General features: G+C 42.2%; 1 protein-coding gene across 5 annotated transcripts in view; it reads right to left on the bottom strand.

Annotated features, from left to right (window-relative positions):
* The window catches only part of nrg1 (neuregulin 1), a 34,208-nt gene extending 22,113 nt beyond the window's left edge, over window positions 1-12,095 (bottom strand). For 3 of the 5 annotated variants that reach the window (XM_031875744.1, XM_031875745.1, XM_031875748.1), the window contains exons 1-2: window positions 11,556-12,095; window positions 4,696-4,754 (exon numbers count right to left, since the gene is read on the bottom strand). In XM_031875744.1, the coding sequence (XP_031731604.1) occupies window positions 4,696-4,754; window positions 11,556-11,584 (88 nt within the window). In that variant the 5' untranslated portion in view covers window positions 11,585-12,095. Of the gene's footprint in view, window positions 1-4,695; window positions 4,755-6,389; window positions 6,458-11,555 lie in introns of those variants that run through there. The other 2 variants (XM_031875746.1, XM_031875747.1) reach the window with 1 other exon arrangement.
* Between the last annotated feature and the right edge of the window lie 6,283 nt (window positions 12,096-18,378).

The following is an 18,378-nucleotide window of genomic DNA, read 5'->3' as shown; positions in this document are numbered from 1 at the left end:
CAAACAGCTAACACTGGGCCTACAATGGAACTGCTTCACAGACATGCTGGATTAAAAGAACAGATCGATCATTTACTATCAGCCTTGACGTGAAATATATACAAGGTGCTGGCAAACCAATATAATCCTCTGAGCTATATAACCCCTTTCACAACAGGTGCAAAGATTCTAGTACGGGATCTTTGGAAGCAGGAAAGAGGATTGGATAACATCATCAAAACAGGAGAAATGGCAAGCATGGGAATTGGAGCTGCAAAATCTCTGTGACATTCACTTTCCCCACTGTCATCTGCCTCCCTGTTCTGACACAGCCCCCTCAGAATCCCATCTGCATTTATTCTGTGATGCTTCTGAGCTTGTGATTTTTAGTGCTGTTGCATACATTTAGACTAAAGACAAACACGACCACATCCATGTCAGTTTCATCATCGCCAGGTCTCCTATAGCCCCTAAAAGCCAGCTATCTATCCCTTGACTTGAACTCTGTACAGCCCTATCTGGCGCTCTGGACAGAGGTCAGTTAGACAGTTATCAAAATAAGCACAGGTTTAGTAAAACCGCAGCTAAACTCTCAGAAAATGTAAATAAATCAATTGGTTTCGTCACTTACTGCTAGGGACATGATTTAGAAAAAACACTTTAACAATATACAGAGCTTGATTTGTCATCTATAGTTAAAGTTGCTTTTGATATCACAATAATTAAATGATATTAAAACAATTATTTGTGTAAGTGTGCTTGATTGTTTTCTGGGACTTACAGCTGACTGAACAGTTCAAGACAAACTGACCTCATTTCCTCTTTTACCACTCAACGTGTTGTAAATTGCAGCAGTTTTTATACATATATTAAAATGGCACATATTGGCATGTCTAACCCTGCAGTTCAAAACTGCTACTGTTATATCTCTCACTGATAGGTTGGAATGGTAAATGGACTGTACTTGTATAGGGCTTTTCTAGTCTTCCGACCACTCCAAGAGCTTTTACACTACATGTCATCATTCACCCATTCACACCTATTCATACACTGATGCTAATGCAAATGGCCCACCTGCCCATCAGGACTCTTAACTAACATTCACACCCCTTAATAGACCGCAGTCACAGCCTATGGGAGCAATTTGAGGTTAAGTGTGTTGCCCAAGGACACATCGACACGGACTACCACTGAGCCACAGTCGACTGGAATTGAATATCCAGAAATGCAGGTCTGAAGCAGCTGGCACTGCAGTTCTACAAGTATTTTGTATCAAAGACACTATTTGTCCTTGTTTGATTCATCACATGTGTATATCTATCTATTCATTTATGTAAAAAACAATCACTATAAAATAAATGGGGTCCAGTTAACAAAAAGAAAATGCGGATAATGATTAAATAATCACTGATGTAAAAGAGACAATCACTCAAAAACTGTACATAGTTGGAACACTGCTCAGCCTACTCGCCCACCTGTTCATCAGAATACATTTTACCTACTGATGCCAACTGAAAACTGGTTTGATTGTTGCAAGGGTGTGGGTTGGTTTCAACAATGGTGGGGACACATATTTAACAAGGATCAGGGGGCCAAAATTTGAGTGTCAAACACTTCATTTTCTGCGTCAATTTATGGTAACAGTAAATTCAGGCGACAGGTGAAAATTGAAAATATAAAAATATGATGGAACATAATGCAGTAAGGCTCTCAGGCATTCTGTCATTAATTTCTTTCAAATATTTATTTTCCTGTAGATAAACTTTTCTCATTTAATGTTATCTCTGCCAAGTCAACACACAGCCAATAATTTACTATTCCCTCCTTTTTGTGTCTTTAACCTCTTTAAATGTGCATGAGGCTCCTATTTCCTTAATGGTACATTAATTAATTTATAATCCTCTGGTTTCTAATAGCGCATATGTGTTTCAGCAAGATTTCTGGTTCAACACTTCCTTCACATTCAAAACATATCCCATATATCTATGTTCCCTGGGAAGTCGAGAATAGTTGTAATATTTAGAGAATAACACTGTACGAGAATAAAGTCGTAATAGAAAAAAAATCTACCTGCCCTATCAAACTGAATCTAACAGAAAACATTTTTGATAAGATATAAACCTCACTATTGTGTGTTTTATTGTCCACACAAATGTTGACTTCACCACCTCTAAAAGTGGTGGCTCAATCCAACTGATCATAAACATTCAAACCAGCTGTAAGCCAGCTCAAATCTTAAGTCAAATTCCATTCAATATTTCAGTAAGATTACTTGTTTGGGTTGAAGATTCACAATGTATTGAAAAGATGGGGCAGCTGGAGTATCGTTACGGTTACAGACACAAATGAGGAAGGCCTAAGAAGAGTAAAGAAGAGGGACTGTGATACGCAAACAAACACAACACAGATAAAAAAAGCTGTGCCAGAGTCTCAACCTGTCATCTTGTAGCAGTATGACGGAGGTATATAATGAATGTTTCCAGACATCAAAGCAGAGTGCTGCTTGGTACTCTTCATTGCTTTAGAACAGCCTTGATAGCAGCGTCAGTGTCATCTGTAGTGGTCTCCATTGTTGTTATTATTACTACACACAGCTGACAATGCTTAATAACGGATTGCCAACAACTTCACAACAGCTTGACTATGACCTTAGTCCCACCCCTGGTGCTGATTGGCTAATCGTTAGTCCCCCTATTGTGCTTATTCGTTGATTACTTTTTATTAGTGGACACCGCTGTTTCGATGTCACTAGCCAGACGAATCAGAATACTCAAACTCTGTAAAGTTCAAAGGTCTGGACCCAGGCAAGTTTGATTGTGTTCCAATAGAAAGAAATCAGGTATTTTGTATATACAGTGGGTACGGAAAGTATTCAGACCCCTTTAAATTTTTGACTCTTTGTTTCATTGCAGCCATTTGCTAAAATCAAAAAGTTCATTTTATTTCTCATTAATGTACACTCAGCACCCCATCTTGACAGAAAAAAACAGAAATGTAGAAATTTTTGCAAATTTATTAAAAAAGAAAAACTGAAATATCACATGGTCATAAGTATTCAGACCCTTTGCTCAGTATTGAGTAGAAGCACCCTTTTGAGCGAGTACAGCCATGAGTCTTCTTGGGAATGATGAAACAACCTTTTCACACCTGGATTTGGGGATCCTCTGCCATTCTTCCTTGCAGATCCTCCAGTTCCGTCAGGTTGGATGGTGAACGTTGGTGGACAGCCATTTTCAGGTCTCTCCAGAGATGCTCAATTGGGTTTAGGTCAGGGCTCTGGCTGGGCCAGTCAAGAATGGTCACAGAGTTGTTCCGAAGCCACTCCTTTGTTATTTTAGCTGTGTGCTTAGGGTCATTGTCTTGTTGGAAGGTGAACCTTCGGCCCAGTCTGAGGTCTAGAGCACTCTGGAAGAGGTTTTCTTCCAGGATATCTCTGTACTCGGCCGCATTCATCTTTCCTTCAATTGCAACCAGTCGTCCTGTCCCTGCAGCTGAAAAACACCCCCATAGCATGATGCTGCCACCACCATGCTTCACTGTTGGGATTGTATTGGGCAGGTGATGAGCAGTGCCTGGTTTTCTCCACACATACCGCTTAGAATTAACGCCAAAAAGTTCAATCTTGGTCTCATCAGACCAGAGCATCTTATTTCTCATAGTCTGTGCGGGCTATGCGGGCTTTCATATGTCTTGCACTGAGGAGAGGCTTCCGTCGGGCCACTCTGTCATAAAGCCCCGACTGGTGGAGGGCTGCAGTGATAGTTGACTTTGTGGAACTTTCTCCCATCTCCCTACTGCATCTCTGGAGCTCAGCCACAGTGATCTTTGGGTTCTTCTTTACCTCTCTCACCAAGGCTCTTCTTCCACGATTGCTCAGTTTGGCTGGACGGCCAGGTCTAGGAAGAGTTCTGGTCGTCCCAAACTTCTTCCATTTAAGGATTATGGAGGCCACTGTGCTCGTAGGAACCTTGAGTGCTGCAGAAATTCTTTTGTAACCTTGGCCAGATCTGTGCCTTGCCACAATTCTGTCTCTGAGCTCCTTGGGCAGTTCCTTCGACCTCATGATTCTCATTTGCTCTGACATGCACTGTGAGCTGTAAGGTCTTATATAGACAGGTGTGTGCCTTTCCTAATCAAGTCCAATCAGTTTAATTAAACACAGCTGGACTCCAATGAAGGAGTAGAACCATCTCAAGGAGGATCAGAAGAAATGGACAGCATGTGAGTTAAATATGAGTGTCACAGCAAAGGGTCTGAATACTTATGACCATGTGATATTTCAGTTTTTCTTTTTTAATAAATTTGCAAAAATTTCTACATTTCTGTTTTTTTCTGTCAAGATGGGGTGCTGAGTGTACATTAATGTGAAATAAAATGAACTTTTTTGATTTTAGCAAATGGCTGCAATGAAACAAAGAGTGAAAAATTTAAAGGGGTCTGAATACTTTCCGTACCCACTGTATAACTACAGGTATATATTTAAACATACAGACAATTTACAAGCTTGTTTACTTGTATTTTGAAATGGACATAAAATGTATACAACTTCTACAATACCACATCTTGAACATAAAAATAATATAGAGAAACAAACTTTAACATGCAAAATGTTTTGGGTTGCATAAATCACAGATATCTAGAACAGGTACACAGCATAAGAACTGTTAATTGAGCATGCTCCAATCCAAGAACAGATATAATAGGAAATATACATACTGTAAAAGCTGGCCATTACATAGTTTTGGCAGCGATCCCCAGTAAATTCATTTGGACACCTGAGCAGGAAACAAAAGAAACAAGCAACAAGAGCGAAGGAGTTAATTTATACAAGAGCTGTGCAAAACCCACGACAGTCATCACTGGTGTTGGCAGGAAGGGCCAGCTAGACCAAAATGTCTAGCCATAGTCTGTGAGTTTATCAACCATCTCTGACCTTCATACACAAGTACATTGGATTATAATCCTCAGTTTAGGGTATCTATCTCATATAGATGAACAGTTCTATTTTGCACACGCCCTCCATCAAACTCTTTATAGGTTTGAAATACTGTCTTAGCAGTAGACTGAAATTTGCATGTACTAATGCAGCCACTCATGACAAGTCTAGTCTTGCCTGTAATATAAACCAATATAAAAGGTGTCATGACCCCATCCAAATAGCAAAGTAGACCAAGATGCATGGCAGTCATACAGGATGGCAATCTCTTAGTCATGATGTGCCAGCAGCCCAGCCAGTGATCCCCTGGGTCTCCTGTATGTACAACACATTCTCACTCCCAACTCGTCAAATAGCGTCACTTGGTCAGTGCCCCTTGGCATCAGAGATCAACGCACTAGGTACCCCTCTAGCATTAGTTTTCAACATTCCAGGAAGGCATGCCAATATACGCTCATTATATGCATAGTGTCGTTTCAAAATAGGCTACCGTCTTCACAGGAAGTTAGGTTTAGGCAAAACAACCAGTTAGTTATGTTTAGGAAACGAGTCTGGTTGACGTTAATTTGACTCACTGGCAGCTCACGTCACCGAGTGACTGACGACTCATTTGACTAGCTACTCACGTGACTAATGACACTAACGACTCACATGTTTAACGACACAGGGGACAAAATGTCAATATTTACTTTCAGTTTCACACTTGACACAAACACCAGTCTCCTGGATGTAAGTCCTGTGTTTGTTTGACCCATCCACTACCACTCCCGTCAACCCAAAGCAGACTCTCACTCACTTAATACTACGTCACATGCTCTTACAGTCCACTAATGCCACAAGAAGCTTAACATTGGAGTAAGTTCAATGCCCAGTGCGATGCATGGAGTCGCTAGAGAGGGCCTCCATACATCAATCTCCGATGCCACAGGGAAATTACCAAAGTAGTATTTGACAATTTAGGAGTGAGAACCGATTGGTTTGTAAGATGTTTTTTAACAACTGAGTTTGGACTTGAAACATCAAAATCATCACTGCTTTACCAACCACACGTTGGTCAGTCTAGTACTGGACCATTGAAAAAACCCGGGGATGCAGGGAATACCTGTTATGAGAGTGTTCTCTAGGGGGATGAGGGCTGAATGGGGAGAGCAGTAGATAGTTTGTCATACCTTCAGACAAGACAGGCTACTTCAACCATAGACAGCATGGATAGGGTGTGATGAGATGTGAAGTACATGCACATTTTAGTGCACTACTCCACAGGAGAGTGTGCTTGAGACTTTAGACCCGTTTAGAGGGCTTCCCTTGAGCTCACAGAAACAGAATTACAGCAGGTATAATGCCTAGCTTATCATCAGATTTGTATCCCTGAATATAAGGGAAACATGGATTTCTCCACCAATTCTTGGAGAAAACATGACGGGTGAAACACCAGCAATGACATGTGGGATTGATTACAGCTGTGATCACATACGTTTTGGGTCTGAGACTTTCTTAAGCACAGCTTGTTCACATCGGTGCCCAGTGAATCCAGCCAAGCACCTGGTTGATGGAAAGGAAAAAGATAAAAAGTACTGACATACAACATACAAGACATGAGAACACGTGCACAAACACAAAGACAACCAGTCGTATGAAGGCAAATCACTGTCAAAATCCGAGAGCGCAAATGAGATCCATGAGCGCGTGAAAATCAAACAGCCGCGCACGTATTTTACATCACTCCGCAAGCAAAATTCCGTCTCAAGGCAGGTTTAAGCTTCGCGAGCGACTTTTACTCACGCGAGAGTGAATTCTGCTGGTGCGAGACAGAATTTTGCTCGCGGAGTGATGTAAAAGCGCTCGTCAAAGTAAAATACACAAATCCTAAAATAAACTATTTGATTTCTATTACATTTATTTAAAAATAAATATTTGTGTGTGCATCAGAAATATGTTTGAGCATGTTATTATATATGTGGATTTCGTTTGTATTTCTAATAATTTTTTTGTTTGCATTAAAATATTTTGTGGAGTTATTTATATATGAACCACAAAATACATTTGGGAATCCTTCTGTGTGCATTCATTTATACTGAGACTGATTTGACCCCATAAGACAGAGTTGGATCTTTTTAGGAGAAGGGAAGGTGTGTGCTATGATTCTCCATTATCACAGAGTATTCTTACACTGGGAATCATGACCCAAAGACCCTCTCCATGTTTTGCATGCTTACTAATTTAGGCTCTCACCTATGTGTCAGTGGACATTCGCAAGAGGTTTGTCTTCATCTACACCTCAGCAGTCCTCAAAGATTGCAGTGGCAAACACTTGTAATACCCATGCTCCTATTTGGTATTACCTTTTTAAATTAGTTTAATTTAGGAAATTTTGTCAGACTTGTGTTACAGAGCACAGTGCAGATAGATGCTGTCATACAAATATCTTTTTGCTTTCAGAAGAGCTGAGGAGTAAAGGAAGACAATCCTCTTGGGAAAGCCCACCGACACATGTGTATTTTGAGAGCCATGCAAAACAGAAGCTTGTATCAAGCATAGAGATGGGCTCTCGACCATACAATGGCACCCATTCCCTGTGTAGGACTGCCGTCTATGGTAATGGAGAATCCCATCACCACAACCTCCATTCTCTGAAATCCACCGCTGTCCTATGAACCCAATGAAACTTTCTCTCAAATTCATGCATGGAGCTTGATGCTCTTGACATTTCTTTGACTCACTGGAGTCAATGGGCCTGATGCAAGAACCACTTGCGCAAACACATGTGTTCTTAAGTGTTACGTATGAGCAATCTTTTTGAGGTACAAACCAAAATACTAAAATCACACTCAGCCTTTCTCCACTGGGTAAAAAAACACTTGTTTGAAAATCCTCTCAATGAATTTGGAGTTTAAATACAGTACAGTAATCAATTAAAATACATAACTATGACAAACTGAATATAAAATTTGTATTCTATTTACCATATAATTATTATGGCTAGCCTATTTACTGAAAGTTTTTTGATTTTATGATTTTATAGGCATAAAACTGCACATAAACTTCTGCAATCAAGTATACTGTATGTTAGGAAAGTTCTCTCACTTCAACAGCTAATTCAGGACTTTCATGCAGGTCACTGTCTAGTATTTTCAAAGTGAGATTCAGTATTGGTGAAGTCAGTTCTATCAAAATGCCTCCGCAAGGGTCAGGTAATCACTCCTAAACCTGATCCCCCAAGGAATAAAAATGCTCAGCAGTCAATATTATAATTTTAAAGCATTTGTAGGTGAAAAGCCAAGTCATTAATCATGGTCAATGATACATAAGTGTAGTTGTTCAGCATACTTGACAACTTTCAGACATCATGGCCTGAATGATGCTGATTAATTGGAGTTCACTCTCTCCAAGAATCGCCACCTGAATGTGGTGGAGGGGTTTGCGTGTCCCTGTGACCCTGGGAACTGTATTGTTTGGGTCAATAGCTCCTGGTAGAGTCTTCCTAGTCAAAATGGTCCCAGGGGAGGGGCCAGACTAAGAGCAATTCACAGACCCCATATAAATCGACAAAAAAGCTGCAGCACCTGGCAAAGAAAAGTGAAACTCCAGCACCTGGGAAAGGGGCTCGCCAGCGAGCATCTGGTGGCCAGGCCTTCAACCATGGAGCTATGCCAGGCATAGCCCCAAAAGACAACATGGAGCAACTGCCCTGTGGGCCTAACGCTTCTTGTGTTGGGTGTATTGGGTGGCAGGCAACAGTGGAGAACTAAGCATGTCACCTCTCTGGCGGGAAAGGAATTGGAGCTGGTGTGGGAGTTGGAGATATAGATATATTTGGGCTCACCTCTACGTATAGCATTGGTACTGGAACCAAACTCCTGCAAAGGGGCTGGAGTTGCGTTTTCTGGAGTTGCCCAGTTTGAAAGTTCCAGGTAAGGTGTGGGGATACTCGTGAGCCCCAAGCTGAGCGGCACACCCCAGGGAATGAGAAGGTCGCCTCCATGCGACTGCAAGTCACTGAGAGACAGTCTCTGACTGTTGTTTGTGCTTATACACCAAAAGCAGCTTAGTACCTGGTCTTCCTGGAGTCTCTAGGTGGTGTCTGGAAAAGGATACCGTCTGGGGACTTTATGGTTCTACTTGTGGACTTGAGCGCCCACTTGGACAATGATGGCGAAACCTTCAGAAGAGTGATTGGGGCGAATGGCTTGCCTGATCTGAAACCATCCATTCATCCATTCATCCACCCATCCATCCATCCATCAATCTTCTTCCACTTATGCGATACTGGGTCGCAAGGGCAGCAGGATTAGGAGGGTATTACGGATGTCTCTCTCAACAGCGAGGCTTTTCAACTCTTCTTGGGGAACCTCAAGGGATTCCCAGGCAAAAGGAGATATGTAATCCCTCCATATCTAGGTTCTGGGTCTACCCCGGGGCCTCTTACCAGTTGGATGGCCCAGAAACACTCTAAAGGGCGTCAAAGAGGCATCTTGATCAGATGCGTGAATCACCTAATCTGGCCCCTTTCGACACAAAAGAGCAGCGGCTTGACTCCAAGTGCCCTCCGGATGTCTCAGCTCCTCACCCTTCTCTAAGGCTGAGCCCTGCCACCCAACGAGGGAAGCTCCACTTGTATCCATGATGGGTCAGTACCCAAAAAATTAGACCATGGATACAAGTATGGGTACAAACTCTAACGGAGATGGACTGGTAAATCGAGAGGTTTCCCTTCCGGTTCAGCTCCCTCTTGTTATTGGATGTCTGTGCTAGTCATGGATTGGCCATAACAAACACCATGGTCGAGCATGGGGTTATCGAACAAGGCACTCCTATGGTTTGTATGAGATGCACTGGGCTTTCAAGTAACAACAAGTAACTATGTAAACCCATGCACGTCATGCTTAGAGAAAAGGCTTCGGGAGTGAGATGACGTAGAATATTGACCAAACAAATACTCATAGGGTGGGTGAGTAAAACAAACACAGGATTTTCAACCTACGCCTATATGTTCCACTGCGTAAACGAAAGACATATATATTTCTGTCGTAATAACAATTTGAATTGGATCAGTTGAATTTTAGTTTGTGGTGATCAGCAGAATGCTAATGCTATCCTGGGTGCAGGATAACACCTGTAGACTATATAGGGGTGAAAGTGAAACTAACTAGTGGGCATCACTGGCATCTTCTTTATTTAGCACAACCACACATTAAATGCATTGAAAAGTATAATATTGATGTACTTAATTTTGGATTTTCTGTGTTCTGCTACATTATAGTTCTACTCTACTACATCACAGAGGGAAATATTGTATTTTTTACTGTACAACATTCATCTGATCGATTTAGTTAATTTACAGACTCAGATTATTAAAACAAAATATTATCAACTAATAAATAATGTATTTTTATAGAGTAAACTACCAAGCAGTATACGAAGTAACTATAAAGTGTTTTACCTTTACCAGCTACAAAATTAAAGTGATGAACAGATTGATGCATCAATAAAATACAGCAACAATATATATATTATTCTGCATAATGAGTACTGTCTGTCTTTTTCTCTCTCCACTGTGACTTTTAGCTAAGGGTGTTTCACCGCCGTAATGAAAAGTAATGTTATGCAAAGTGAGGTTTGTAAAATATGATTAAACGGCACCCAGTCTATTTCATATTATAGATTATACTAAATTGGCTAACCTCCTCTTAGTCCAAAAGATTCTTCTTCCTCTTTTTTCACATTCAATTTTTTGGGGGGGGAGTTTTTCTTTTTTTCCGATGCAAGTGTCCCAAGGACTGAGGATGTTGAATGCTGTACAGATTGTAAAGACCGCTAAGGCAAATTTGTGATTTTAGGCTATACAAATACATTTTTTTACCTTTTATACTGCCTGCTGACTCCTCACTCACTACTCTTAACCATCCCTCAGCCAGTAGGGGCCTCTAGTGATGACACAGCTGACTTCCAGCCACTACTACAGTGGGGAAAACAGTTTTCTCCCTTTTGTTGTTTTACACGGTGTGTTTGGCAGTTGGCAGCTACCAGAACTAACAGTCCACACTGCTGAGTACATCACCACTGTACATAGAACACACCGTGTAAATACGTTGATACGTTTTAAGTTTGTTTTTTGGCAAGATTGTATGGCATGTCTTAAAGGATGGCTTTAAACCGATTGCCTGCAAACATTGCTGCTTGTTTTAAGTTTGTGAGTTTGTGAGAATGAATTGTATTCTACAAAGGCCATTGGTGTCCAGACGCAGAGATAGACAATTGTGGGTTGTATGCATTCAATCACACAATACAGCAGCAGTCGATGCAGACACGGCTGGTGGAGATCTGCACACTGAGGGCACCTTTCTATTGAGTGTCTACTTCAGCTTACGATTCTAACAATATATGTTTGGACTGTTTGGATAATGTCTCTGTCCTAGCCACTGATTAAAGTCTTATCTGATGACATATAACAATCACAAAATCCCTGATCACTACACAGAAGTTATAGACCTATAATGAATTACTTTGTTTTAAGCATGGAATAAAGATTACATTACGTTGGCATTACTCAGCATGTAGGGGATATCATAAATCACAGTAACTGCTTAATAGCATATTCAGTCGGATGAATGAAAGTCAGTATTATAACCTACTGTCATACCTGCAAAGAAACTTTGTGGTGCCTGGCATGATTTCAAGGGTGAAGCACTCCCCTCCATTAACACAGTAGTTCCTCTGGCTGTCACTGCAACGTGTCACATGACTGGAGGTCTTGGCTGTAGTGGTGGTGCTGGTGGCAGCTGCAGAAGATACCCGCAATTAGTGCAGCAAGAAAACGAGACTCAGTATGACTCCAAATGAAAAAATCAAAATGCCCATAGAAACATTGAAAAACACTATGTCACTACATTCTACATTCATATATTCAGTATGTTCCAAACACTCACATTTGTCATCAGCATGGGCTTTGTTCATTTCTTTTTCAAGATTACATCCAAGAACACATGTGAAATGAAAGCCATTCAGCAATACTTTGGTGAAAATAGTATTTGGAGCATGCTGCAGAACTAGGTAAGCATTTTGAAACTTTTTACTGTTATGGGAGTCCAACTCTAACTGTTGTGAATCCAGCCTAACTACAGCTGCCATCCTCCACGAAGAAGCAGGCTATGTGATGAATAAGTGATGATGATGATTAGTGAAGTCAGCATATATATATATATATATATAGTATATATATAAATATATATTATTATATAAAATATGACGCACACATATGCGTATATATATATATATATATATATATATATATATATATATACATTATATATAACATTCCATCTTTACTATAAACGGCACTATGCTCTACTGTCCCATCATTGACCAATAGCTTTTTGGGAAAATATTACACCAAAAATGCAGTTGGGAGTAGGCTACTTTTTCCAGCCCTTAGTAGGGTTTGCAGGTTTTACTATTAAGTAGCCTGAGAGGTGATACTAGTAGGAAAGTCTGCAAAGCGCTGGACACACCACTTGTTGCTGCTCATTAAGAGCATTTCTTTGAGCACACAGTGGGCAACTCAGATAAGTGTATCAATGTTTTTTAAGCCAAAACTCTCATTTAGAGAAATTATTCAACAGGCAATTTAGAGTTTCCAGTTCACCTAGCCTGCAGTAGACTGGGGAATAGACAGTCAGCGCACTGAGATCTGTCATGTTGGTGATATCAGCAACAGCTGACACTCATGTCATGAGGTGAGGCAACAGAGTTTTATATATTTCCCTTGTATTTAACCTATTTCCTGATAAATAACTATCACAGATCAAGGGCAATATTACAGGCGGCAACCTCCTGTTCTGACGAGTGAAGCCAATGCGGAAGTGTCTTAAAACTTGCAATCTCTCTACTAGTCATCAGGGGGTGACTGCTCTGGATGCAAAAAGAAGTCTGATTGTATAGAAGTCAGTAAACATGGTCAAAATGAGTTTATGGTCTCAATCGCTAGTTTCAAGTCTTCTTCAATACAACATGATATTCGTAAATTCTGGTCTATTTAGAGTCTAATGGACCATAAAGCAGGGTATGCTTTAGAGCAGGCTTACTGTGATTGACAGGTTGCTGCCGTTACCAGAGCTTTGTACGGCGTCTCTACGTCACTCCTCTGCATTCCAAATATGTTAACTTTCGTTCACTGTTTGCAAACTATTTTCATCACTTGAAGATCTAGACTATGCAGATGATCTCTCTCTTCTTTCACATACTCATCGACACATGCAGGAAAAAACATCCCGCCTCAGTGATTTTGGTCAGAAGATTGGCCTGAAGATCAGCAAAAAGAAAACAGAAGTGATGACTCTGAACATTCCCAATCCCTCACCAATTCAGGTTAACGGAGAAGATCTCCCTAAAACTGACGAGTTCACATATTCGGGCAACACTGTCAGACACGATGGGGGCACAGATAAAGACATCAATAATCGTCTTAATAAGGCAAGGAAGGCTTTCAAAGTACTGAATAACATATGGAGGTCACAGCAGTACACCATCAAGACCAAACTTAAATTGTATCAGACCTGTGTTTTATCCACCCTATTGTATAGTTCTGAATGCTGGAGAATGACACAAGAAGACCTCAAGAGACTATCAACCTTCCACACCAAGAGTTTAAAACGAATACTTCACGTTTTCTGGCCAAACACCATTTCAAATAAAGAACTGTATGACAAATGCCAACAAGAATGCATGGAGACCATCCTAATGAGAAGAAGATGGGGATGGATAGGACATGTGTTGAGAAAAGATCCTGCTGATATTACAAGAACAGCCTTACATTGGACACCAGAAGGGAAAAGAAAAAGAGGCCGACCAAGAACCACATGGAGAAGAACTGTGGAGAAGGAGATGCAGAGCCTAAACCACTCATGGGGCACCATCCAGCAACTCGCCCAGGACAGACAGGAGTGGAAGACTTTTGTTGCTGCCCTACATGCCAAGAGGCATAAATGGAAATTAAATGATGACTGTTTGCAAAAAGCCAAGAAGGCGACGGCCGTAATCCAAGATGGCAACGGCCAAATCAAGGAACTCAAGGCTTCAAAACGGCAGTCCACAAACCAATGGGTAACATAACAATGACTACATCCACTTCTTATAAACAGTCTATGCTTGTGCCCCTCTTTTCATTCTACAATGAATCACTTTCATGAGTGCATTTCAGATAAACCACGTGATTAGTGAAAATCTATTCCTCAAAAAAAAAGTGAAGTAAGCCTCAAGGAGGTGACTAGGTACAGTGAGTATGATATTGCCTTCATATAAAGGTATTATATTAGTGTTACACAGCACATTTTAGCATTGCAACCAGCAGGTAACTAATAATACAATGAATGATATAAGAAAAAAGATTGTGCAGCTGAGTAGTTCCATTCCAGACTTTATTAAACATGAACTCTTTATGACAGCATTTCAATACATGCTGGAGCTCCAATAAATAAATAAAGATGTGAATAGTGAATAGTTTGGTGTGTCAGCTTCACTTAAAAAATGTAATGCATTCATTTGTTTTGGATCATTTTTGACACTTGAGAATAAGTAGTTTAGAGAGGGAAATTGGCGTACATCCGCTAACCGTTGTTATAGGCCATTCTCGGAATAGCTGGTTCTATTTCATTCTTCCTGACCGTCAGATGGCAGTGCTTTAGCTACCAATATCTCCATCTTGCATATGTGCAGGTTGAGTCATTATATCAACAAAGTCCCCTGTGACATTGCAATGACCCAGTACAAAACCCTCACATCATCATGTAATCTGTTTCTTCTATCGCCTCGCAATTGAGGATACTGATAGCTGGTCAATTTGGCTCATCTCCTGTAGCTTCGTAACCTGAGGGTTGGTGCTTGGTTTTTTCCCCAACCAGAGGCTGCAGCAAGCTGTAATATTTTTCAAGCTTATTTATCTGGGTTTTTTGGGGGACGGACAGTGGTAATCTCGTCATTATGGTTCGTGCTGAACTACTGCTGGACAGGTGAGTAGCTGTTATGATGTGGTGTATTCATGGACCCTAATGCAGACTCAGGACAGCAGAGTTCTATTTCAAACCAAGATCATTTATTTCTCTCAGTCAGGGGAAAAAACAGGAAATGGTTAAAGTCAATAGGAGGCGTCTCCACGCGCTCCGCACGGGTCCAAGCCGGAAAGTGGCTAGTCCGCGTCCGCGGCTGCCAGGCAGGCTGGATCAACTGTGATACCCGGGGCTCGACACAGGATTGCCAAGACTTCACAGTTGATCTCCGAAAAACAAACTGGAAGACTTCTTCGTGCAGGTGAAAACCCGAGGCTCGACAGTGGACGGCAGGTAAGTTGAAAACAAAAATGGATAGTTAGTGGTGGAATCTCACAGAGTGAACAAACGGACAACTCACGGCTCGGAATAGCAGGTTGGTAAACGGACGGACTGACAACTGGAATGAGAGTGACAGGAGTATTTATGTCAGCTGGAGATGATCACAGGAGATGAGGCACAGCTGTGCCCATGGAGAGAGGCAGGGCAGAGGGCGGGACTCGTAGGAGGACACTACTGAGGGAAATACAGCAGAATTAGACATAAATCCTCACAGTAGCCCAGCGCCTTTTGGGATTGACCCACTTCATGACATGTACATGGTCATGAACCTGCCTGTCTGGGAAATGAACACCTCAGGGCAGACGTATCCGACGACCCTTGAATGAACTGTAGTTTTATGCCACTGTCAGTAAGAATGGCTAGACTTGCAGATATAGGTGGCGATACTGGGCTGTCGCCTGCTAGTGTGATTGCAGACCTAACCACATCAATGAAGCTCAGGTCAGTCTCACCTCATCCATCAAAAAAAGTAGGGAAGGTTGATGCTTTGGTTCCAAGGTTGGCAGTCTCCATCTCCAGCCTGATAATAAGGGACCAGCTCCCTGCAGCCACAGCCCTCTGCCTTTTCAGTCCCTCTTTCTAAGCCCTATATTAAATTGTTCTCCCATCACACTATTGTATCTATAATTCTTTTTCTCACCATCTTGTGTGGACTCCCCTGCCCAGACTGTTAGTGATGCATCCCTGCAGGCTTTTGCTTTAATATCTAGAGAGCTTGAATGGTTGATGTCAACGGTGACAGTGGCATGCCGCCAGATCTGGCTAGCGCAGTCCTTTCTGTCTGAGGGGTGTCATTGCATCCTCCATTCACTTCCAGTGCTGGGCATGCTGACAGCTGCGTCCATGGTTGTCCCTCTGTGTCTTCTTTCTTTACGTCCCCTTCAAATCTGGGTCAACAGGCTTTACCAGGATTGCAATTGGCACCGGGGAAGGAACTTCAGGGAGTTTGTATTTTGATGCCGGACATTGAAGCCTTGGAGGAGAAAACCCCCTTGGTATATCTTAGGGGCAATCCCTTCCTGCCGAAAAGTTGTGGAGACAAACGCCTCTCTATTGGGCTGGGGTGCAGTATATATAATATATAATAATATATCTGGCACTGTGACGTTTTCTCCCAGGACTGAACGGCTGGCATGTTCGCATCCGGACAGACAGCACCTCGATAGTATATCATATCAATCATCAGGGAGGTACCATTTCCAGGCAGGGTCTGCACGTGTCACAACAGCTACTTACGTGGGCATTTCCCCACTTCCTGAAGCCATTCATCTCCCAGGGGCACAGAACATTGCAGCAGATCTGCTGTCCTGCCAAGGGCCGCCAAAAGTAGATTGGAGACTCCATCCAGATGTAGTTGGATTGATTTGGAGCCAGCATGGCAGATCGGAGGTGGATGTCTTTGCCTAAGAGACATCAACAAATTGTCCCCTCTATTACTCCCTAATGGAGAGGACCACTCCTCTGGGGCAGGATGCCTTAGCTCATTCTTTGCCAGCCTGCCCTATATATGCCTTCCCTCCAATTCCACTCATTCGGGTGACGCTGGACTGAGTCCAACAAGGGCCACAAACTACTGCTAATAGCTCCAAACTGGCCTCTCACTGGCCATGGTTTCCAGTGCTTCTGAAACTGCTCAGTGGAGAGCCATGGCACCTCCCAAGAAAACCAGACCTCTCTCAGCTAGAGGGACTGTGTGTGCACACAATGCTGTGTGTTTGGCCATTGGAAGCCAGGACCCAGTCTTGCGTTTCCTGAAGTCATTGTTGGATGGCGTTAGATTTGAATGGACCTTGAAAGTATACGTAGCTGCGATTTCAGCTGGGCATGTGCGAGACAGTGGGGTCACACTATCTGGTTAGTTCTTAAAGGGCGCACAGAGGCTTAGACCATCAAGAGTCACTGTAGTGCCATCATGCGACTTAAATTTGTGTCTGGGTATTTGTGTTTGTCCCAGTTTCAACTGTGAGGACAAAAATAATAGAGATGGTTGTCTGCTAAGACAGCATTTCTGCTTGCTATCACATCAGCAAAGCGAGTGGGGAAACTCCACGCCCTGTCAGTGAGCCAAATATGCGTGCGTTGCTACCTAGATGATTCAGGGGTTACACTCCTACTGATCCATCCTTCCTGCCAAAGAGAGTACCTCCCTCACATGTAAACCAAGCCATCAGTTGGCAGCATTCAGTCCACCAGCTTCATCTGAGAGGGCAGAGGAGCCATCAGAGCTATTTTGCCTGGTGCGGGGACTCAAGACATATGTGAAGGCCACTGACAATTAACGTAAGACTGACAAACTTTTTGTTTGCTCTGGGGGTTGTAAGAGGGGTGAACCGTTTAAAACACTCTACTCGGACTGTGTCCACATCCTGGGAAGCCTTGAAAGGGGTCTCATTGCAAGACATCTGTGCTTCAACAACCTGGGAGTCTTTATGTACCTTCGCTCACTATTACCGTGTCAATGTGGCTGCACCTCATGCTATGTCAGCAGCAGTCCTGTCAACAGCTTCCCTGCCTTCGTGAGGTAAGCCTTTCTCATGACCTTGCTGGTAAATGTCATCCGGTGCTAAAACACTGCCATCTGGTGGTCAGGAAGAATGAAATGGCACGAGAGTTGTAAAGGTAACTACGGTTCTATGAATTCTAGATGACCGCCAGAGTTGTCACTTGTCACTTGGAATATTCTCCAGAAGCTTCTGTGGGAACAGATTACGTGATGACATGAGGGTTTTGTACTAGGTCGTGCACCCTACGTCATCACATGATCACCGGTGACTTTGGTGGTATAATGACTCAACCTGCACATATGCAAGATGAAGATATCGAGTGCTAAAGTCCGCCATCTGGCGTTCATCCACAATTTATAGAACATTACATTACACACATTCGTAACTCTTGTTTTCCTTTCTTTGTTTATGAAGGCAAAAGAGAAGTAGGAGGTATTGAGAGGGGTATTGCAAGACCACTAACGCGCCCAGGAATAGCCCGCAACAAACAATTTGTCAACTGTCGAAGCTGACCTAGTCGGTGAGAATTATGTGTTGGCCCTGCTGCTGTGTCAGCGGCAGGTGTTTCCTGTCAGAT

Source organism: Anarrhichthys ocellatus, unplaced genomic scaffold (genome assembly GCF_004355925.1).
Source record: "Anarrhichthys ocellatus isolate YVR2014 unplaced genomic scaffold, GSC_Weel_1.0 scaffold95, whole genome shotgun sequence".
NCBI lineage: Eukaryota > Metazoa > Chordata > Actinopteri > Perciformes > Anarhichadidae > Anarrhichthys > Anarrhichthys ocellatus.
The sequence above is the reverse complement of the archived record's forward strand: the minus strand, read 5'-3'. Positions and strand labels throughout refer to the sequence as shown.